Raw genomic sequence first — 23,479 nt, forward strand, 5'->3', positions numbered from 1 at the left:
TAGACATGGAATAACGCTTTGACCAATTTCAGCACTTGATAACTGGGCCTACCCACATCTGTTACAGTGTTCTATATAAAGTTATACATTTATATTTGTGCCAAGGAAACCTGTTCTGTAAAACTTCAGTAGGTCGAGGTGGTAGCAACTCCACAGTAAATTCAGTGCATTTGTAATGCTTCCTGTCAGCCGAAATAAAAAAGCAGCAATATCCCAAAGGCATCAGCTTTTTTGGAAATTAAAGCAGAAGGTTAATAAAGGTGGCTGAGTCACAACTCTCTTCCAATTCAGGGGATGTTTGTGGACAAATCTTCCTGCTATTTACTGAGCTCCACCAGCTGGTAAATGACTGTGTATTTCTAAAAGCCCTTCTTGTAAAAAGTTTAAATTTTGTGAATGGAAAAAGGGTTTAGAAATGTTCCTGACTAATCTCCTTGCCTGGAGAAAAAGGTATCAGCATTTGTATGACTACAAAGATAAACTGATGAGTGTGCTGTTGATTCTGCTGATTTCAGAGCACCTGGACAAAAAGAATCTCATCCATAGAAGCATTTTATGAAATAGCCTGATTCACACCAAAAAATGAGTAAGAATTTATGGTCAGCCATATTCACCAGCAGACACACAAAGGGAAAGTTCTCCAGATTGTTAATAATACTGTATAAATGCAAATAATTTAAGCTGAAAACAAGGAAGGGAAAGGGAACAGTAAGCTACTTTTCTATTTTATACTTACGGGGCTTATGTGTGGTTTTTACACAGCTCCTCTCAGTCTAAGAATTCCTAGTGCTCCCGAGCGTTGGCTGAAGTCCATCGAAGGTGATGGACAAAATGAGACTGACTGTCCTGAAGGCGTGAAATCCATTTCGGAGCACAGAAGAGCGCCAGTGCCCTCCTCTACCGCCCGTGGCTGTGGGCGCTGGGCACCCGCTCTTTCCGCCAGGCCCGAAGCCCCCCGGGCCGGGCACGAACCCCCCCCGGACCGGGCCCGAACGCCCCCGGGCCGGGCACGAAGCCCCCGGGCCGGGCCCGAACCCCCTCCGGGCCGGGCACGAACCTCCCCGGGCCGGGCCCGAACCCCCCCCGGGCCGGGCCCGAACCCCCCCGGGCCGGGCCCGAACCTCCCTGGGCCGGGCACGAACCCCCCCGGGCCGGGCACGAACCCCCCCGGGCCGGGTCCGAACCTCCCCGGGCCGGGCCCGAGCCCCCCCGGGCGGGGCACGAACCCCCCCGGGCCGGGTCCGAACCTCCCCGGGCCGGGCCCGAGCCCCCCCGGGCCGGGCACGAACCCCCCCGGGCCGGGCCCGAACCCCCCGGGCCGGGTCCGAACCCCTCCAGGCCGGGTCCGAACCCCCCGGGCCGGGCCCGAACCCCCCCGGGCCGGGTCCGAACCTCCCCGGGCCGGGTCCGAACCTCCCCGGGCCGGGCCCGAACCCCCCCGGGCCGGGTCCGAGCCCCCCCGGGCCGGGTCCGAACCCCCCCGGGCCGGGTCCGAGCCCCCCCGGGCCGGGTCCGAACCTCCCCGGGCCGGGTTCGAACCCCCCCCGGGCGGGTCCGAACCCCTCGGGCCGGGCCCGAACCCCCCCCGGGCCGGGTCCGAACCCCCCCGGGCCGGGTCCGAACCCCCCCCGGGCCGGGCCCGAACCCCCCCCGGGCCGGGCCGGGACCGCCCGCGGGGCCGGAGGGGAACCGCCCGCCAGGGGGCGCCGTGCGAGCGCAGCGCGGCCGTGAGGGGAGAGCCCAGGACAGAGGGACATGGGGGGACAGAGGGACACGGGGACAGAGCGACACGGGGACAACGGGACATAGTGACAACGGGACATGGAGGCACCGGGACACAGGGACACCGGGACATGAGGACATCGTGAAATGGGGACACCGGGAAATGGGGACATCGGGACAGAGGGACGTGGGGACATCGGGACACCGGCCATCGGGACAGAAGGATACTGGGACATGGGGACACCGGAACATCGGGCAGCTCCTGGGCACGCCCGGAACACCGGGACATGGGGCGGCTCCTGGGCACACCCGGGACACGCCCGGACACCGGCACGGGGCGGCTCCCTGGGCACGCCCGGCACACCGGGAGCGGGCCCTCGGGACCCGGCCGGGGCAGTGCCTCATGCCCGGCGCTAGCCCGCACCCCGCTCGCCCCTGCCCGCCTCGGCGCTCTTGGGCCACCCTTGGCCCGGTTTGGTGGCCGCTCTTGGCAGCTCTTTTGCCCTACGGCATTGCATCCTCGAGGAAGCAACCCTTCTAGGGTCACTTATGTCAGAGTGGCAGGAATCTTTGGGCCAACATTCAGCTCGTGTTTCCTTCTTCCCAGCTTAATTTAACTTTTCTGCATCAAAACGAAACAATCCCTTACACTGTGCTCTCAGCCTGCAGATTTGGGGAGCCAGAACATAAAGGCAGGGCTGTGCTACAACTCGCTGTACTTTTGGTTACGTGATACGACCACGTACTAATGAAGGGAGGGGATGATAAAGGTCCTTTAGCTCCTTCCCTCCAGCCCTGTTCCTCTCCCCCTGTCCCTGTGGGAAAACAGTGTATTCCTATTTGACTATTCCCTAGTTAAAACTGTTTATATGAGACTGGTTCTTCAAGCCAGATAAATCTTTCAGATTTATCTCAGCAGATAGTGGACAAGTTAAGACTCTTGTCTAGGAAAAAAAATCCACCTTGGTGAGTACATTGCCACACTGCATTCTTGCAGGTGTCACACAGATGTTGTTCTGAGGTTGCTCAGTTGTGCCTGGAGCTAAAGTGAGTGCAAGCCAGGGCTAGGATTGGGGTGTGTAAAGGAGTATCCTAATGGACATTGGCTGCATCAGAGAATCTAGCTCTGGTGTTTAATGCTATTAGGTCTCACATCAGAAATCTGTCCTCCAAGTCCCACACTCTGCTGTGGTTTTTTGATAATTTTCTGCCAAGATCACAGTTGTAGTGTTCTAGGTAAAGAGCACAATAGAATGTACCAAGCAGGGTAAATTCTGAAACCAGCCACAGCATCTGCTCTGCCTCCCCCAGCCAAACCAGGTTGTAACTGTGGGTGGAAATGTGGAGAATCCTCTGGAAAGTAAGAAGTGTGGAGGCATGGGAAGGAACTGGGAAGGTGTGTGTGTGGGTGTTATAGAATGGGCCCAAGTGAGATCCAGTGTGATGTAGATATAAAAATGCAAGCTATAGGACAGCAGGAATCACTAGGTTTGTGGCTTTATAGATCAAGGACATGATTTTTTAAATTGATTTTTCTGCACCCGTTGGAATTATTTTCTTGTCCTCATTGCTATTCAAAATGTCTCTCTCTATCATCTGATAATTTCATCAATTACAGTCTCTTCTAAATCCCACTAAAGTCTTGATCTGAAGTCTAACACAGCACTACCATGATTCATTTTAAACACATGAAGTACCTTTTCCTGCTCAGTTATTTGCTATTTTTATTCCTTTTTCACAATTCTTAAGCCAGTTCTCAAATTATGTGGGTGCTGTTATGTCAAAAGAGATGTGAATAAGTTATATTCAGAATTCTGTGATTCAGTCTTCCAAATGTGGGTTTAAAGCCAAGTATGTTGGTTCTGTTCCTTTCCTTTTACTCACTGATGTTGTAAATCTCTATGAAGTTCCCTTCCTTATAAACTCCAGGGCACATATAACTGCTTGAGTCTGTTATCCTTCACCTGTTTCAGCAGCTTTTTGTGCTTAGAATTTATTTCCAGTAGAAAAAGAGTCAGATTTACAGAAAGTAATTGCTATGGTCATTCTTTTTCTGAGGTTCGGTCTCACGTTTGATTCTCAGACTGATGTTTTCATGTTTTCTGTGACTTTTTCTCAGTCATTCTGAGGAAAGATGACTTCAAGTCAGCTTTATAATGGAAAAAAAATCTTATATTTTCTGTCCTTCTTTCACCAGTAAAGGTAGATAGCTTAGATTTCCAGATGTACTTCACTGTCTTTTTTTTTTTTTTTTGGGGGGGAGGGCGGTGGGTTTTTTGTTTGGTTGGTTGGTTTTGTGGTTTTGTGTAGCTGTTCTTGGAGATTTTTGGGGGTTGTTTTTTATTTTTTTTACAGTGTTGTATCTACCAAACTCAATTTTGTGCATATGATATTTTAAATTTAGCAGATGCAGATTATGTAAAAATACTGGGGCCTTGGTAGGCCCTGACTTGTGGCCTGTAGACAGTCATGATTTCCAAATCAGGAAATGGTTGAAAACCAGTGGTTTAGCTCCCAGTCTGTCCTTCCCCACATATCAAATGAGGCTGCATCCTGTCACACCTGGTTTGGTGGGACACTGGTAAGGCAGCACTTGAGGGTTTGAACAGGAACAGTACTGTCCCAGGCATAACTCTGTGCCCCAAAATCTTAACTTGCCTACAAAAAGAGATAAAGGTAAAGGAGAAGCTGTGGACAGTAGGGTTGCTGAGATGCATTTGACCTGTCTTTTCCATGCTAGGTGATGTGGTTGCAGAATCTGGAACAATAACTGTGACCTGCCCTGTTCACCTCGGTGTCTGCCAACTCAGATGCCCTGTGCTGATATTTTAAATGTAGACAAAGTTAAGTGCCTATCAAAATGGGCATGGAGGGGCTGAGTATTCAGCTGTGGCTATGATTGCATCTCAGCCCTGGGAGCACTTGAGCTGGGGGTCTGGCCATTCCCTTGCCTCCCAATCCAGGCAGAAAGGTATTAGCAGGACTGAGCCTGGCATCCAACCTCTGCTCCTGAACATCCCTTTTAGGCTGTGATGGCAAGGGAGGATGAGCTTGCTGAGCCCTGCAAGGCTTCTGAGCCTGTGGATCCCAAAGAACAGGTGCAGGTCCTGGGGAGTCAGGGGAAGGTGTGTGGCTCTGCTCTGAACAGTTCCACACAACTAATGCTTCCCTCACCCGGCTGGGTTTGGAAAAATTATGTCACATTTTCCTTTTTTCTCTAGCTTGTTCATTTATTTTATCAAATGGAATGCTCTAGATATGGCTGCATGGCTCCTTAGTGCTTTCAGAGATGTGGTTTTAATCTGTTTTCAGGAAGCTGTGTGAGCCATTAAGGAGAGAACTAGGTGTGTTTTCCCACTGTATGCACAAGGAGTTTGATTTCTGATGCATATACAAAGAGGATTTTAATCCCCATCTGCAGCATTGCAAGATTATGATTAGCATGGCTTGCCTTTCCTGGGGCACGTTTCTTCTAATAAATTAACTCCCACAACTTTCATGTAGAACAAGAAGATATCATTGACCTTGCTTTACAGACACCATCCAGCTTTTGACAGTTCAGAAATATTCACTGTTCAGCCATGGATGAAAGTACAGCCAGAACTACACAGAAATCCACAAACAGTAGTGTCATCTCCACCAACAAGCTATTGCTGTTTCCTGGACAGGACTACAAACACTCCTCAGTGGATGAGCCAAAGCACTCCAAAGAAGGGACCTAAATGACTTCATTGCTGACCACCACAGGGATGGACTCAGAAGAACTGGAATTGAAAACTACTCTGACCATCCTGGGTAAAACCATGCAACTTATTGAGTTTTTTTAATGTTAAATTCATGGCCATGGTATTTGAGTGCCTGCAGACATCTCTTTGACACCTATTACTGAACATCTGGGCAAAAGTATCCCTCTCTGTCCCAAGCTGCTCTAGGATAGATTTGTTTTGGAATGCCATTCCTTAACTGATAGAAGGGAAATTGGTGTCTGAGGGCCTAATCAATCCCTCACCCACTGCACACGATGCTTCTTGAAACTGGCCATTTAATCAGCTTTCATGCACAGCTGTGTGTTTTTTTCTCAATGCTTTGAAGGTGACTTCATTATTGAAGCAATGACACTGGTGCTGTGAGCTCAGAATGATGTGAAAGCCTGGCTTTGGCAAGCAGGACAGCTTGACTTGGATCTTGGTAAAGCAGGATCCTCTTGACTCTTTCTGCCTTTGTCCAAGGTTTCAGGTAGGGTCCCTCTCTTGTCCTTTTCTTTATGGGTGTCAGGTATTGTCGTTTCTAGTCTCAGGTTCTGCTGCTATCTGTGAAAAAGTTCAAGAGTCTACCTGGGAATCAGCTATTATCAAACTGCATCATCCATCAGTAAAATCAATTTACACTTTCTCCCGTCTCATTAACTTTATCCTTCATTTTCTCTGTCTGCTGAGGTTCAGGGATCTGGGCCTTCCCTATTTCTGAAATGGCAGTTCCTTTTTGGTGCCTGACATTTCTTTTGGCAAAGTGACATCAGAATTAAACAGAAAGACCCCTTTCTAAGTGCTAGGCTGTAAATGAGAGAAGTGAGATCAAAAAACAAAACTATAAACTACTCTCAGAGAAGCCAATCAATCTTCTGTTAGGCACGCTCAAGTGAATGTACAGGAGCTTCATTCAGGGGTAAAGCTGGAAATACAGCAGACCTGGAAAAGGCATTCACAGGAAGAAAAGGACTAACACAAACTGAAAGTCATTTGTGCTCTGGAATATCCTTTCTTTAGACAGACAACTATTGCTTTCATCAAAGCCCATTCATCCTATATTTTACTTCATTTCCTTCTTAATGGCTCATTCTGATCTCATCTTTCCTTCAGTTCCCTCTGCCCCTTGCTGCTGGCCTTTCTGTCCTGCCAGGGACATGCCTATCTGATCTGTTGGAAACAGGACTGGCAGTAAATGCTGAGGGGAAAGACAGCTTTGGTCTGAACTGTTTGTCTCCTTGTTCTACCCAAGAATGCAATGAGGAATCTGCTGGGTTTTGTTTGAAAGTTTCAGTTGAAGATTCTTACAAAATTTCCTATATTTAAATAAAAAGGAGGAAAAAGAAACAAAGAAGGTTATGAAGGTATATTACCTTCAAAACAGGGTTTTGGCCAAAGTTCAGCCCCTGGGAGAGGTAACCTAGCTGTATGATAGAGAGAGGTAATCGTGACACTGAAGATGCAAGTTAGAAAACAATGGTGCTTACAGGCAATATAGATCAAGGAACTTAGCAACTGTAACTACTGGAATCTGATAGAATGCTCCTGGGGGCTGTACCAAGATTCATGACCTTTATTAACCTGAGATGTCAGGTCCTGCCCTGTGTACAATCATTTTGGTCTTTGGGAAGCTCTGGGCTTTCCTGAATCATCTTATGACCAACATGAGATTCATGTGAATGTCCCATGGCAAGTCCCGAAGAAAGAAACAGGATGAGCCACCCATGTCTAACAGCTCTTCACACCTCTGAAGCAGCCTCTGAATTCCAGAAGAGGAGATGTCGGAACTCAGGACATTCCTTTGGGAGTCCGGAGTTTCCTGGGACCCTTGCCAGGGGGCTCGGAGACCCTGGCACACAGCCCAGAACACCAGTGGGTTCGATTACGAACCACGGAACAACTTGTCACCTTCATAGAAAGAGATAAAAGCCACAATAGTGTAAATAGTGTAAGAATAAAATAATTACAGAGTCTAAATGTAGGTTTTAGGATTTTTGGTATAGGGGTTTCTGGTGACAAGATGGAGGGATTTGGGCGTGTCTAGCCTTTCTTCTTCTTCTCTACCTCCATCTTGTCTAGTGATGTTGGCACTTTTAGATTGGTCTAAAGTAGAAACTCACTGTCTAATATAGATGATAGGTATTGGAAAATAACTGTAAATATTGTACACGTAGTTTGTAGTATATAAAGATAACACCGCCCTGGAGGAGGGGGGAGTGCCTCTGGCTGTCCTGCCAAACGGATCTCGGCTGGACAGGGAGAAAGAACTTTATAGATAAGATGCAATAAACAATCTTGAGACCGAAAAAATGAAGAGCCCTGACTTCTTCTTCAAGCACCGGGCTGGGAAAAGAAACTTTTCTCGGGGTCACTCTGACCAGCTAGAAAGAGAGACCCCGGCAAGGAGACAGCCCCAATGTGTTCTCAAGGTCTTATCACAGAAACTAATTCAGCTTGCACAATGCCTACTAAATACTGAGAAAGGCAGGAGAATTCAGAGGAGGGTGGCTGTGCAGCTGCAGGTTACTTCTTGAAGCCTGCAACAAAAAGGCAGATTGAATGAGCTGGGGAAAGTTCTAGACCAGGTTTGCAGAACACACTTGGCCAATTAAACAATTTGTTTGGCCTGCCAGGTGCTCAGAAGACAGTGTGAAAGGGTGTCCTCCCAGCCAGCACATCCACAAATCTCAGCTGTGCAGCTGCCAAAAAAAGTGTGGTGTCACACTCAGTGGAGAGGCAGAGGAGAGGGAAGGTAGATGAGAAGACAAGGAGGATGGAAGAGCAGAGGCAGTGACGGAGGCAGGTCTGGTAAGGTATGACAGAAGGTGCGGCTTGAACTTGCTAAGCCTACTCACCTAACTGCTGCAGTGAGGCATTCCAGGCCAAAATCCTGTTGTACAAGGGAAATTGGGCTGAGTCACCAAATTCACTCCTCTGCTGTTTCATGCATCACACCGTGCAATGCCTGACGAAGTCTGCTTTGTTTGGTTTTGTCTCTGGGGTTCCCATAGGGAGGCTCTTCTGGGTCCTCTCTTTCTAATAGGTATAGTGATTTTCGGCTGCTTATTTATAGCTGGTTTGTCCCTGTACTGAAACCACCCCTTATCTCTCAAAGTTCTTTGCCCTGCCTGTTGATGTATTGACACACAACAGTTATATCCACTCTGGGTTCACTTTGCAGCCTGTACAGTCTAAGCAATAGGTCAGCCAGTCTAGAGGAGCTGAGCTGCACACACTGTATAATCAGTCTTTCATATGACAGCTGAAAAATCCTGCAGACTTTCTGGTGTCTCATTCAGAGCATTTAACCAGTGTCAATCCTTCCTGAGTCCTGTTCTTTGCAGCTCTCTTTGCTGGAAGGGTAGGAATCTCAAGCCCACAAATCAGCAAGACTTCCATATGCTTGGAGCTGGGCATGTGCATAACTGTTTTTCTGGATCAAGATTAGAGTTCTCACCACTTGACAAGATGAAGCTTGGGGTTTGTGAAGTGCTGCCAGTTTGTCTGGAATTAAAGATCTATAAAAATATCCATTTTAAAAAAGGCAGTTCCCTGTTTCAGATTTATGTGTGTACTGCATTAATTAATACCTGGTTGGGAAACATGAAGGACACGGCACAACAACATTGTTTGTACCACGTGAGAGCTGCTCCATATTCCCAAAGAACTGGTAACTATCTATATGCAAAATCAAGAGGGGAAGGGACAGATAAAGGTGCAGAGATGGTATTTCCAGTGTCAGGAAGGGGCAGCACCCCTTGATCTCTGAATGTAGCGAGTATTCACTTCACCACCGATGCTTTCATGCATCATGATGCTTTTTCTGGGGATAAAAATGTTGTACGAACAATTATAGGGGAGCTTAAATGGAGTAGTACCAATTTTTCTTGGCCTCTGTATTGCTCATTTCCAGCCTGCAGTGACTGACAGCAGATTTTATGTGTATGGATCCGCCAGAAACGTCAGGACAGGAATTCCTGGCTTAAGTCGACTGACCCCCGAGGAGTACTGAAGGACTGACGGAACTCTGAGACGACAAGTGCAAACCCAATGCTGCAGATTTTTCTCAGCAAAACAGAAGTGCGGTGAGGAAGAAATACCGCGTGCCCTTCCGCAGGGCTGAGCGGTGGGAGAGGAGGAGCAACAGGGGCGGGCTGTTGCTGCGGTTCGGTAGAGGGACCGGAGGGCTGCGAGCCGGGGGCAGGAGGCAGTGCCCGGGCAGGGCCGGGGCGGGCGGGCAGCACCAACAGGCGCTGCGGGTCAGCCCTGCCGGGCCAGGGGTGCCGGGCGGCCGCCCCGGGGGAGGAGCGGGGCGCGGGCCGGCCCCGGTGCGCGTGTCCCGGGCGCGGGGCCGGGCTAGAGGGAGGAGGGCAGGGCGAGGGCGGGGCGGTTAGCGCGGCTGGCCCGGCCCGCCGGGAGGAAGGGAAGGGAAGGGGAGCAGGCTGCGCTGTTGCCCTTTTAAGCGAGCGAGCGGGCGCCGGAGGCCGGTACAAAGGGAGCTCCGCCGTGCCCCGCCGGCTGGGGCTGCCCCGGCCCCGCCATCTTCCGCCCTGCAGGCGCGGCCGGGGCCAGGGTCGGGCCGGCTGAGTCGGAGGGAGGCGGCGGCAGCGCAGGCCCGGGCCCGGAGATGAGGCCAGGATGTCGGTGTCAGGGCTCAAGGCCGAGCTGAAGTTCCTCGAGTCCATCTTCGACAAGGACCACGAGCGCTTCCGCATCGTCTCCTGGAAGCTGGACGAGCTCCACTGCCAGTTTGTGCTCCTGCCGCCGCCGCCGGGCTCCAGCCCGCAGCCGCCGCCGCCGCTCACCATCCACTGCAACATCACGGTGCGGGGGCCGCGCGGGGCGGGGAGGGCCGGGCACGGCCCGCCCATGCCATTGTCCGCGGGGCGCGGGGAGGGGGCGCAGCCCCGCCGGGGTGACTCAGCAGGGGGGGGCCGCTCCTCAGGGGCTCCGGGCGCCCTCCCCGCTGCCACCATAACAAAAATTACAAGGGCGGACGGCCCCGGCCTCTCCTCCTGCGCGGCGGGGGCTCCTCTGGGGGACCCGGGCACGGGGGAAGGACGCGGCCCGGGGCCGCCGCCGCTGCTTCGGGGCCGGGAACCGCGAGCCGGAACAAAGGGCGGCCGGGCCCGGGGCAGCGGGCACAGAGCCCCGGGGCGAGGCGGGTGGAGCCAGAGGGGCCCCGCTGTCCGGCCTGGCCCTGCGGCAGCTCGCGGGTCGCCGGTAGCGCCGTGCGCGGAGCCCGGAGCAGGCGGCGGGCGGGCGCTTTACCGAGTGCGCCACACGGCCGCGGCCTGGGGCGGGCCCGGCCTCCCCCACGGGGCAGCCCGAGGCGGCCGCAGCCACGGGAAACTTGTCGGTGTCGCCGTCGTGGCGGGGTAAGGCAGAGCCCTGCTCTGCCGCCGAAGGGCTGTTTTATCATAGCGGTGCGTTTAAACTTGTCAGGGCTGCGAGCAGCCGTGTCCGAGCTGAGGGTCTGCTGCTTGCCCAGGGCTTTGAAGGTTTGCCTTTCTGTGGGCTTTTTTCCCCTTAAATTCGTTTGGCTTAATACTTTTTGTATGAGTGGAAGAGAAGCTCAATAAAACGTTCAGTGTTGTGTGACGTGGTAACAGTCCTCTGGTTCTTGAGATGTTTAAGGCCTAAACTTGCCGAAGGATCTGAATATGTTGGCATCTATGACTCATATACAGGAAAGTGCTGGAGGTTCATTTTTGTTGGGTTGGTTGCAGTTCTAGGTGAATTGAAATACGTTATCAGGATTCAACTGAGCAGTGACATATTGAAACACTTCGGGTGAAAATAGTACATTTGTGTTTAAGGAAGGCAAGTTCTACAGCCTTTTTATGTCTTTGTATGAAAGTTTTAAACACCATGGTGGTCAAAACATTCATGTAAACGCGAATGTTTTAGTACTGAGAGATGAAAATGTGTGTGCAAACCAGGCAAGTCTAATAACAATTATGACCAGATTCTCACTTGCCTTAAAGTAACTTTATTAAATTAAAGGCAAATTGTTAAGTGGATCTTTCAGTTTTCACAGTTAACTGTTGTGAAAAGTTACTTCTGTGGTCATGGGACAGGTCTTTGTTTTACTGGGTACTTGTAAGACATAAGATTCTGGGGTTTTATGGTAAAATAAAGGTAAAAACACCAGGTGTTGGTGTTCTTGTTTCCAGACATGACCCATCAGATGATGAATTGTGTGACTTCCTATAAATATTTTTATATTCAGTAGAGAGTGTTCCATTGCAGAGAAATTTGGCTTTTTGTTTCCACACAACATGATCTTTTCCATAAGTCTTGCTCTAAACAATAAAATGAAAGGTCTGATGATTGTGCACCCTTATTTGCCAGCTGAATTTGATGAGTTATTTCTTCTTTGTCAAGTCACAGCTACCAGGTAAGCCAGCAGTAAGAGCTGAAGTTGTTGTGCTCAGGATTTGTGCTGTGGTGTTTATCTGCTTCTGGGACTGCTTTGATTGCAATTACTTCTGATAGTAATTCTTACTGCAGAGAAATAACCCACCTTCGCTGTAGGCCTTTGGTTGAGGTGAGCAGGCCAGAAGCCACTTAGATCACTGTTGTCATATTTGTGTTAATGAGTAAACAGTGTCTGCAGTCTGCTGTTACAGTCACTTGTCCCAAAGGTCAGGAGCTCTTTCACATGCCATTGGACTTGTGGCATATGAACTTGCAAAAAGAACAGGAAAAGTGCTCTTTGAAACCTCAGAGTTGAGACTTCTGCTTTGACGAAAGGCTGTGTCTGAGCTTCTTGAAAGTTCTGTTTACAGTTGTCTGTGAGCAGCTTGGTGCTTTCTGATGTTGACTAATTTCTTGCTCTTCGAGGCAGGTGGCTACTTTCCCCATCTGTTAAAAATAAATGGGATAGGGCAACTTGAGATATAGACGTGGCTCCCTTGAAACAAATGGGCAGCAGGTGATAGAGCTAAGAAGAGAAAGCTCATCTCTGGGCTTCCATCCTAGTTCTTTGACATACATTTTAGAACTCTTAAGTGTCACAAAAGTGATTTTTTTTTTTTCTCCCCCTTCCCACTGAATGGAGTCCCTTTGCCCTGGCTCCTGATTGCCTCCAGATGTTTTTGTGGGTACTGTAAACTAGAAGAGCCTGAGTCTTTTTTTACTGTGCTTCAGTGGCTCTGCAGGTACTGAGGGAATGGGACTTCAAATAGCAGTAGTATCATGCAAAGACTGGTAAGGCTGTAAAGTTGTTGGTAAACATGTTTTTGGGCAGATTCTCTACATCAAAAGCTGCTGTCTTAGTGTTTTGGATTTGCAGAGCAAATAAGCAATTTTAACTGTTTGCTTTTTCTAGCCAGTTTAGCCCCTATGATACTGATCCAGCCAGGGTATTTCCTTTACTCAGCAGAAACACCCAGTGGGTTGTGTCTGGATGTTCAAGAATCCTGTTAAGGGGGCAGAGTAAGCACAGAGCTCAATCACCACTTCTTCTCTTTGTGGTTCTGTTAGGCTACCTCAATAGGTTCCATAAAATGACAGCTGTCTAGCAGCATGTAGAGCTGCTGAGGTTATGGGATGGAGAAATATCTGGTAGGGAAGGAAGCTTTCAGTAGCTAAGAAGTGATCTGATAACTAAGTTGCCTCTGAAATTCCCAACAAATCTTTTTTTCTCTCCAGCCTAGAGGGAAGAGGAAATATTCCTCTGGAGATGTGAGAGAGCATATATGCTTAGGAACTGTGTAGGTCTCCACAAGTTTTCTAGACTAAAATTTAGAGTTTGAGAAGTCTGCCACTGGCATTTCTCACTGAGATGATTTGCTGATTTTCTCTGTAGTATACGTTTGTAGAACTATTAAAGTTCAGTATTGACTGTGGCATCTCAGGGATGCTGTACCTGTGACACTGAACACTGCTAGAAATTAAAGCAAGGTACATTTTACTTGATAGCTCCTCTGTTTACAGAGTGGCAGCCAAACTTTGTCCAAGTCTGTCCTTCACTATTTCTGGTAGTGACCTGGATTAGAGTTTACATGGGTAATCAGATTATTTTAAAAGAGGCACTTAAGGGTGGAGTCATCCCTGTCAGAAATATTGCTGCTTATTCCTGAGAACTGTCCAATAATTGAACTTGTTCAGGCTGTGTACTTTCACATTCCCATTTTGTTATGCCAACAGCAGTGTCTCCATTTGGAGTTTTATTTCTGTTTTCCTCAGGTTTCCATTTTAGTTAACAGCACTACTCCACTTGATCAAGTTCAATAAACCTTGTCCTGTTCCTCGTGTGTTTTGAAATAGTATCAAGCCTATGGCCTTACTTAGAGGAGTGTGTTTATTGATCATGACTTTAAGTAAGTATCCTTCAATGCAATCTCTGGCTTCAGTTTGGTACCTTATCAGACTAAGATCATAGAATTGCAAAGGGTGTGTTAGAATTATTCTACACAGAAGTATTCTCCTTGTTATTTCAAGGAAAAGGACTAGTTTGGATTGCTGTAAAACATTTTGTATTTTTTGTCATCTCTTCAAAGAGAAACTGGATATTAATATCTCTCCACCCATATGCAAAATTCCTGTTGAAATTCTGTATCCTCAAGTGACCCTTGCAGGTAGAATGGGGGTTTGTGCCAATTCCATGTGGGAGCAGCTTTGCCCTAAACAGATCCAGGGTTGTGATGTGCAGTGGTATCCTTCATACTTCAGCAGTTCAGTTCAGGTGATGTGGCTGACTCAGTAAACTCCTGCTTCTCTGTTGGAAAGAACCATCTTCTGCTTCTGCTGAAAAATACTCTGCTGCTAAATCAGAGTTAGAAGCTGCTATGAAAGACTTGAGAAGGTTGCTGCCTACAGATAACTGCAGTTGATGGGAGAAGACTTTATTTTCCCTTAAAACCAGAATGGATGAAAAGATATTACCTGTGAAGCTTTTGACAAGTTAGGTGTATAACAGAGTGAGTGTATTGGAACCTGGGACAGTTCTTCAAAGATGTAGGATTTTCATATTGAACTTGCTCCCAGCTATTGCCTAGACAGCTGGTAACCTTTTTAACAGGTTATTTATTTGTACACAGAAGTAACCCCATAATGAAGGAAGCACTCTGTTCCAACCATGGATTTTTGGGGTTTTTTTGGGTTTGTTTTTTTTTTTTTTTTGGACATCATTAGGCATTCCTGCAGTGAGGTTGAGACTTTGTCTTGCAGCGTATGGATGTCAGGACTGTATAAAAGCATACATGGCTTTATCTTGATAACACGTACTTTTTAGCTAGGGTTAGATATACTTGCTGATTTTTAAAAAGCACTCATGCAACTATTATCAAACGTAACATGCAATAGAAATTGACCAGGCTTTGTATTGTTTTATTTAGCAGACCAAAATTAAGCTAACAACAAAATTATTAAAAGAGTAATGAGGGGTTTAGTTTCTCCTTTTATGTCAAAATTGTAATTGGAAAAAATATCGAAAAAAGGAGTAGGAAGATTCTTTTTTTGTCTGGAAGGCAAGACCTTTCTGATGCCACAGTCTGGTTGTGTGGTGTGTGAAAGGCTGTAACCAGTACTTCAGGACTTAAAAGATGGTTTTTCCCTACAAGGTATGAAGTATTCCTAAAATATCCTAGAAAGCCACAGTAGTGGGCTTCAAACAGAAATGCTGGCATGTGCTGAGGTCTCAATGCACAGTAAATTGTGCTCGTTTCCAATGGGTTGCTCATGTGAGTTGATGACAGTAACCTCAGAACTGGGATTGTGGTCCTTGAAAGAGCTCTCTGTGCACTTTGATAGTTTAAGAAGTTTTGTAGAAAGAATTACATTCTTTTCACTCAACATCCTTCCTCCTGTGAGCTGTTCAGGCGGTTTTGTCTATTGGTGCCTTGTTGATATCCTCAACACCTATTGAAAATGGGAAATTTTAGTAAGAACGAAGTGTGATGGTAATAGTGCTGTTCTTGCAGACCAGCAGAGGCTATGTGCCTTGTGAGGTGGTTGAAATTGAGTTTGCTGCATTAAGGACCTGGCTGGCGTGTAAAAATTCTTAGAGTTCTTGTTGATCTGGACTATTTCCCAGTCTGAGTTAGCTGCACAAACATCTGTCCCGTCACAGCAGGGGCACAGCGCTGAGTGGGAGCTGCTGCATCCAGCAGTGCTGGCAGAGCTGCTGGCAGAGCCCAGGGTGGCACTTGGGACTGACCTCTCCTGGGTGCAGTGCTTGGGGTGGCACCAGTGCCCGTGTTCTTTCAGTGACACTGGACCAGACTTAACTGCAAGGCGTTTGTTTTCTTGAGGAATCTGACTCTTTCCTGGAGACTGCAAGATGCAGAGATGGAGACAGTTCTCTAAATAGTATTATTATTAGAAAAGAAAAAGAGGAGGTAAAATTTCTTGATAGGAACAAATGTTTGTAGAAGTTGATTAACAGAAATTACTGCTATTTTAGTTATGCCTCAGTGTGGACTATTCAGACTGTCAGGTTGTTTGCCTTTATGAAGTTTTGAAAGGTTATAAATGCCTGAATTCTTGGCTGGAGTATTAGAGGGTTTTTTTTTCCTTTAGATGGTAATAACCCTTTTTAAGAGACATGATAATTGATTATTTAGTATGTGTTCTACTGTATTTCTTCAGCTACAAGCTATGTAGGAGAAGCAAAAATGACCTTTCACCAGCTCCTAGAAGACAACTGGAAAATTAAATGACTGATTAAAGGAAGAAGATGCTATTTAGCATTTAGCTCTTCCATCAGTCTGGCTGTATGTAGTACACTTGAAACTAGTATGATCACAGTAGTTCTCAGTTGATCTCTGGTGGAATCAAGCTTACCAGTATGTCTTACTTATGTCTTGTGTCCAGCTGTAATCTCTAAGCATGCTATAAAAATAATGACCTTACATGTGGGGATTTTTTTCTTTATCTCTTGCTTACAAGACATCTTGGTGTACTAAGTGCTGTAAAACAGCTAATACATGATTTCTGAAGGTTTAGTATGAACTGTATTCTCCTTTCTCTCAGACCTTATAATCTTTTGTCCCCTTGCAGCAAAAGAATTCAGTGCAGTTGGAGATCTTGCAGTAGCTTCTTTGGTGTGTATTCAGGAAGGCAGGAGCATAAGCTCTGTTAGAACTTGTATAGTGGCATTAGAAAAAAATCAAAGCGTTCCTGAGCAGTGGTGTTCAAGATACCACAGGCTTCCTTGAATTTTTGAAGCAGGAAATAACTGTGGTAAGAGTTGTGGCATTAAATTTATTAATGGTAAATGCTGGTTAAACTCCATGGTACTGAAATGTTGCATGTGGGGGACAAAGTTCCATCCAAGTGGCTGTAATCTGAAGGCCTGTCGCTAAGCAGCATCAGGGCAGCTGTGTACATGTTAGGTTAGGGGAGAGCTGGGGAGGCTGGTGAGTGGTGGCTGGAATGCTCTCAGGGGTAAGGAGCAGCAGGACCTCTCTCAGCCATGGGTGAGAATAAAAAATTCTTCTGCCTGCAGGTGTGTCTGGAGTACAGCAAGTTTGCAAAGGGAAAAGGTGGAAAAGAGAAGGTTGCTCTCAGAAAGGGGAAGGGGCACAGATAGAAGGTGATGCTGTGTGGTTTGAACACTTGAAAGATGTAAATTCCTGAAGTTAGAAGAGGAGGAAGCCTGGATCTTTTGGGTGACAACAGAGGTGATATCAGAATTTGCATACTGTGATAAGGTGAGGGCAGGTCTGCAAGAAAACTTTCTGGAGTTAAGCTGGTGAGAGAGGGATATGTCACAACTTAGTTATAACCAGTTCTTCTGTTCTAGCTATACTAGAAGCCATTTCTTGTTATTCTGGCTTTGTGACAACCATGTTGATGATAACTGGCCTGTATAGTTGCAGAAGTAAGTAATTAATACCTCTTGATGATTCGAATGTGTTGATAATTTGTTTCACGTAACTAGACTTCCTGCAGGAATTTGGACACATCAGATTCTGTACTGCACTGCTAGTGAAGAGTTTTGCAGAATCAGATTTACAAAATACTTTATCTTGAGCCCATGTGTGTATCTGCTCTTAGGTAAAGCACTGCCAGCTTGAGTGTGTGTGCAGTGTGTGCCTTAAAGAGAGCCCCTTGTGTCTGAGGGCTCCCAGACAAGCAGCCTCTGACAACTGACAGGCTGAGGGTATGAGCACACAGTGGGGTTTTGTGTGTGAGGAGCAGGATAGCTTGACCCTGCTGCTGTGAGGTGCTGTAGTAAACACCTGGCCATAGTCTCTGGTCTACAGACATGTTCCCAGTAAGCAAGTCACTTAGTCTTCAGCTGTGCTGTGTGCTTCGCTCAGTTTTGAGTGTGGAGGATGTTTAACTTTGTTGCTGTTAACATTGGCAGAGCAATGTTCTTAGCTCCCTTAGGCTGGCCCTCCACGACAGTGTACATATTCAGAGGCTGCTTGCTTCTCGAGAGCAACTGACTTGCTATGCTGTTCATGCAATCCTGTAGTGTTGAGTTGTGTTTGAGCAGCAGTTCAGTAACATTTGGTGGATTTTTAGTTTGGGTCTGGACAAAAGTGTTGGGAGTGTTTGGTTTTTCCCCCATGAATTTCCTTGGGTGGAGAGATTACATGCTGCATTAGGATGATGTGGAGAGTAAAAAGCTGCTTCACAGTGATAAACAGTAACTGTCTTTTGTCAGAAAAGTGCCTTTTTTTTTTTTTTTTATGCTCCAAATTGGTCTTTTAATTCTGTGTATTTTTGTTCCACTGGACAAGTAGCCTCCTGCCTTTTGCTTGGTATGGAGCGAGAATGAGGTTGTGGCAGCTGATAAGAGAATCTGATAAACCTGTTTTTTCCAGGGTTATGTGCAATTTCATGTATGGGAGTTGGCTGTTGGGACATTTTGCATAGATTAAATAATTTGAAGAACTGGCCATAAAAACTTGACCACAAGAAATGTAAGAATTTTAATGCTATATTTGCATTCATGTTTGTGACCATTTGAAGTGATGTTTTGTGCCTTTTCTACTTTGGTTATGGATGTTTTGGCTTCTTATCAGGTAGTGATGTTTTGAGCAGTGGGACGTGTGTGTACCTGGACAGACATATGGAAGTAAAACACTTAAATATCTTAGATTATTCCACAAACTGAAGTTACCTCTGAAGTTACCTCTTGTATGTGTCTGTTTGAAGGCAGCACTTGCTGAAGTTTTCACAATTTTTCTTTTCCCCTCAAAGTTTTATTTTCTGTCTTGGGTGTATAAAAAAATTTACCAAGTTGAAGATTGCTTAATAATTTCAAGATAATTCTGTGAGCTTAGGTTGAACTGGAAATTGGTGCAGATGAAGAAGTAGATTACAACTGCTCGGATTTTGGAATAATTTGTACACTAGTGAATTGCCATTGAAATACTCTCCCTTTTGATACTTCCTTAGTTCTGTGGTGTTTGTCAGTGGAGACTGGCACTTAGACATGCTTCTGAATCTGTATATTGCAAAAGGTGTTCCACGATCCAGATCAGTTGGTTCAGATCCATGCTGTGCTCCCTGTTCTCTGGTGTGGAAGGCGGCTGCAGAAGGTGCAGTGTCAGAGCAGCCCACGTGTGCCTGTGACACCTGATGTGACAGCAGGGCAGTGCCTTTGCTCTCAGAGGGGATCTCCAAAACCATTCTGTCTACTCACAACAAACATTTCCTCCTGGTTACTTTTGTGGTAGCTTTATGCACTCAGTGGAACTTGTCTGTACAGAGAACTGTATTTTTGTTTGGAACAATTTGTGGTTGCAGAGTGAATCTTACTGGCATCTCTAGAGTTGTGGTTTGTTATGGTCTTTCTGCTCCGTGAGGCACGTACCCATCTCTAGCATGGCTGTGTTTAATAACATGAACAATTCTAGACCAAGGTCCTGTGCTACACTTGGCTCCTTCCCTGGAGAGTGTGTGGGAGAGGCCAGCTGTGACCCCGTCAGTTGTGTTGGTTTAATGCTCCTGAAGGTATTGGCTTCTGCAGCACTCAGCGTATTAGCAGAACTGACATAGAACAGGATCAGGGGATTCTTTCACCTTCTTCCTTCAAAGGTGCAGGGTGATTAGGCTCTTGCAGTCCCAGGGATCCTACCAAAGGATGGTGCTTCACCTGGGACTGTCGTGTATAGGCTGTAGCTGTCAATGCAGCCATTAAATTCGAGAGTAGAATTGCAGTAATTTTGTATGTTGTATAGAGAGATGTGTATTTCAGAGAGCTGGACTTGGTGCTGTACTAAGTGCAGGATTTATAGCAAGACTTCTCACTGAACTGAGGCTGTCAGGCTTTAGGAAGGATGGAAGAAAAGTAAAGCAATACAGGCTGGCTTTTGGGCAAGTGAATAGCATGTTATATATGATTTTAAAATTCAAGGAAAAAAGCATGTTCCTCTTGTTTGGTAGTGATGTTTAAAGTACACTTTGCTTCCTAGCTACCACAAATACTAAATTTCATTTTAAACCCTCCATTGCAAACACTTTTCTTATCTTTTAGAACTCAGGATCACTGACATATTAGATTCTTTTAAGAAATTACACGTTTTTCATATCTAAAAGTGCAAATGTTAGAGTATTGTAGTGTTCAATGACTTGATCTACACAGCACAGCAAATGGTGGTGTCTGAATGTTAAAAAATAAAAGTTTGGGGGGTTTAAGTAACAGGAGATTTCTGGGAAATAGTTTGGATTACTTTCAATGAAAGTGATTCTTCATGCTTTCTTCTTCCTTAATTATTATAAAGGATTGGTTGAGAGGACAGATGACAATCTGCTGGCTTTTAGAGATCCTTAAGCCTCTGGATTTCTCTGGCACTTGAGCTGCTAGTGGTAGAAAATGCTTGTTGCTTCTTAAGCTGCCTTTGGAAAATTTGGCCTGTAATAATGGGAAACAATCTGTCAGTTGTGTAATCACAACTAATGCTGTTTTAAGTAGCTGTAAGTACTAGTGGTTTATGGTCACCAAGCTAAACTTTAGCTTTAAGAATATCTTCCAAAATCTTGATATATTTGTTAATATTAACTCTGTGGGTTTTTTCCTCTAAAGGCAGCTTGATACAGGCAGAAGAATAAGTGGTGAATAATTGACTGACAATTGCAAATAACGTGTACTAAAGTGTACCTAATTGTTGTTTATTCTTCAGTATTTATTGAATGTTCATGTAGGATGTATATATTACCCTTAATAAAGATCTGCTTCTGCTGTTTAATTAAATAGACAGAGTTGGAAAGCCATCTGTGATTTGAAATCAATTATTTGGCATGTGTTTATAGCTGCAAATGTATTCACCTTGAGGAGATTGTAATAGGCCTCTGAGATGTCTTGTTCCATTAGGATTTACTTCATTACCAAGATTTGGGTGAGCAAGAATGGTCTCTTTCCAGCCTTCTCTAAATATTTAAGCTGGTTAAAAGACATGCTTTTTGTAAGTAAAGGAGGGTGAAGAAAAATTTTGGGACTGAGAAAATAAATATTAGAAGGACTGTAAGGAAAATTACTTAAGTTTTGGTTGTATCTGGTATGAAAGGAATAGAGCTAGGTTCTGTCCATGATGGGGATTTTGTGGAAACTAACAAACAGAAAAACAAAACTGGTTGATATTTATTCAGACAGTATGCTAAGGATTTTTAAAAGAAACCACCCCCACACTTTTTCCATCCAGTATGATTGGGAAATTAAAGAAAATTAAGAACTGTCACCAGGTCATAGTGATTTTAAATCATGATGCAGTAGCCATGTGTTTAAATGTGTGTTCTTACCATGTAACTGTGATAAAATGGCTCAGCTGTGTACAAGGAGAGACAATGACTCTTTTGCCTTGTAGCAAACTGCAAGTACAGGTTGTTCTAATGTTAAGACTGAGAGCAAGATGTTTTGTTTTGATTTAGCAACATCACAATTCTAAAAGTATTGTAGCAATTTAGAAATGTCTCATTTAAGTCTCTTACTGATGTCAAAATTGTGTCACTGTAGCTTTAGAAAGCAGGCTGAAGATTATATAACATGGCAAGGAAACGGCCTTATTGTTAAGGATGAGAAAGCTTAGATGGGATATACTTAGACGACAGATCCTGCCCAGGAAAAGCTGTCTTAATGTGTGTGTTCCTGGAATCTTCTGTCACATATTGATGCTTTATTTTTTTTTGTCCTTTGGTTAGCAAAATTATGAAATGTAAGCAGAGCTCTTACAGAGGATGTAATGGAATGTCTGAACAGTGAGATCCTGTGTGTATTCTTCTAACACAGTGGTTTTTCCAAATTATTTTGATCAGTTTTGAAATTGTTCCCATGGCAGGAGTGCAGGGCTTTATTCCCTTTGTATTTTGTGTGTTTATTAGCAGGCTAAATTCTTTCAACACATTCTGTGGCAGAAGCGTTTGTGTTCACAAAGCTCCCAGTCTGTCCTGGTGCTGATACAAAGAGTCTCCAGAAGTGATGATGCCATGAATTGTAATTGTATCTGTGCTGCTGTAAACATCCTGCCTTTGTCCTGCCGTGCAGGGAGGTGTGATGGCACTGCTGTCCTGTCCCTGCTGTGCCCATGGCCCTGCCTGGGCAGCGAGCCCCTGCCTTCGCTTGTGGAGAGCAGCAAAAAAGCAGAAGTTACATAAAACACCTCCAGTGCTGGATATGGGGAGAGCTGTGCAGCTGAGAGAGGTTATGGAGTCAAAATCACTGCATGGCAGTTCTAGTGAAAGACCAACAGTAATGGGGCTTTTTAGCCACTGACAATTAATAGTAAAATAACTGCTATTTTAGGGTTCCTCTCATGAAATGTCTTTGAGAAGCCTGTGTTCCTTACCTGGCACAACAGCTCAAACCCACCTCTTATCTCTGTAGCATCAGGTACCGAAAAAAAAGCTGATTAGTTCTGCCAACAGAATTAGCTCATGTGAAGTTCAGTTGTTTGACCTTACAAGCCACAAGCTTAGCTGTAAGTTGCCTGCTGTGGTTATTACAAACTCATGAGTCTTTTTATATCTCAAGTTCGGAATGTTTGAAGTTCATGTGTGAATTCTGTATTTCAAAATATAGTGACTCATATCCGTGTGGAAATCAGCTGTTCCAAAAATATGGATTACTTACAGATCTAAAGAAACTTAATTCCATTTATATTTTTAAATTAAATCAGTATATTTATTGGTAAGTGTGAATAATCAAGTGTGGCAACAAAACAGAGGTTTAATTGAATTTGTATTTTAATATTAATGATCTGTTGTGAAAAAGTTGGAATGTGCAATTAAGTAATCATATGCCAGAAATCTAAAACTTGAACTATTTTCTGATACAGCTGAGTAAATGTCCTTGCATTGTTAAAGAAGAGCCTTTCTGAGAAGTGCAGTCTTTCATTCCTGTTTCAAAAGCTAGATCAGACTAGAAATGTGAATGGTTAATAATTTTTAGGCCACAGTCATTCATGTGTACTATACACTAATAATGCAGGCAGTATCGAGTCCTTGTAGGTTTTCTCACCTGCAGGAGGGGGGGCTTGTTTTCAGGGCACGAAATGGAGTGAGTGTAAACCATGAGTAAGAGCTGTCACTCAGAGCAGGAGGCAGCAGCATGTTCAAATAGCCACTGCAGTTTATTTAAACTCGTGTTGGGATTGCTTGATCATCAGATCTGCACTGCCAGTCGTGTCCCTGGCTGATGACAGACATGCTGCAAGTGTTTTGGAGGAGATACTGAGATAGGCCCCCAGACTGGAACAGCTACTGGTTGCAATAAGGAGTGTCCTGCTGTGGGGTTGTTCCTTAAATTCTTTAGGGGGAGAAATAAAATTGTCAGAAAAAAGGAACATAGACAGGGAAGAGTTGAGTTCCACTCTCTAAGCAGTCTTCAGATTCCAGATATAGTTGAGGAGAGAGGACTAGCAGGTGTTTGTCTTCTATAAATCTTTGCAATTAATAACATAATTTTAAAAATACCTGTTAGCAGAATGGTGCATGCATGCACAGTCCAAATGTGACTGTATGTGGAGAATATTTTATTCTGTTGTCTGAGGATTTTAAAGAAATAGATGGCTCGATGAATGTTGGAATGCATGTTGCTTGCTCTTTGTGTTTCT

At 45.5% G+C, this 23,479-nt stretch overlaps 1 protein-coding gene across 1 annotated transcript in view; it reads left to right on the forward strand.

Moving 5' to 3' along the window:
- The first annotated feature begins 9,871 nt into the window (after positions 1 to 9,871).
- The window catches only part of UBE2Q2 (ubiquitin conjugating enzyme E2 Q2), a 47,721-nt gene continuing 34,113 nt past the window's right edge, over positions 9,872 to 23,479 (forward strand). The window contains exon 1 of the mRNA XM_059857885.1: positions 9,872 to 10,292. Coding sequence (XP_059713868.1) covers positions 10,107 to 10,292 — 186 coding nt within the window. The 5' untranslated portion in view covers positions 9,872 to 10,106. The remainder of the gene's footprint in view (positions 10,293 to 23,479) is intronic.

This window comes from Haemorhous mexicanus, chromosome 13 (assembly GCF_027477595.1).
Source record: "Haemorhous mexicanus isolate bHaeMex1 chromosome 13, bHaeMex1.pri, whole genome shotgun sequence".
NCBI lineage: Eukaryota > Metazoa > Chordata > Aves > Passeriformes > Fringillidae > Haemorhous > Haemorhous mexicanus.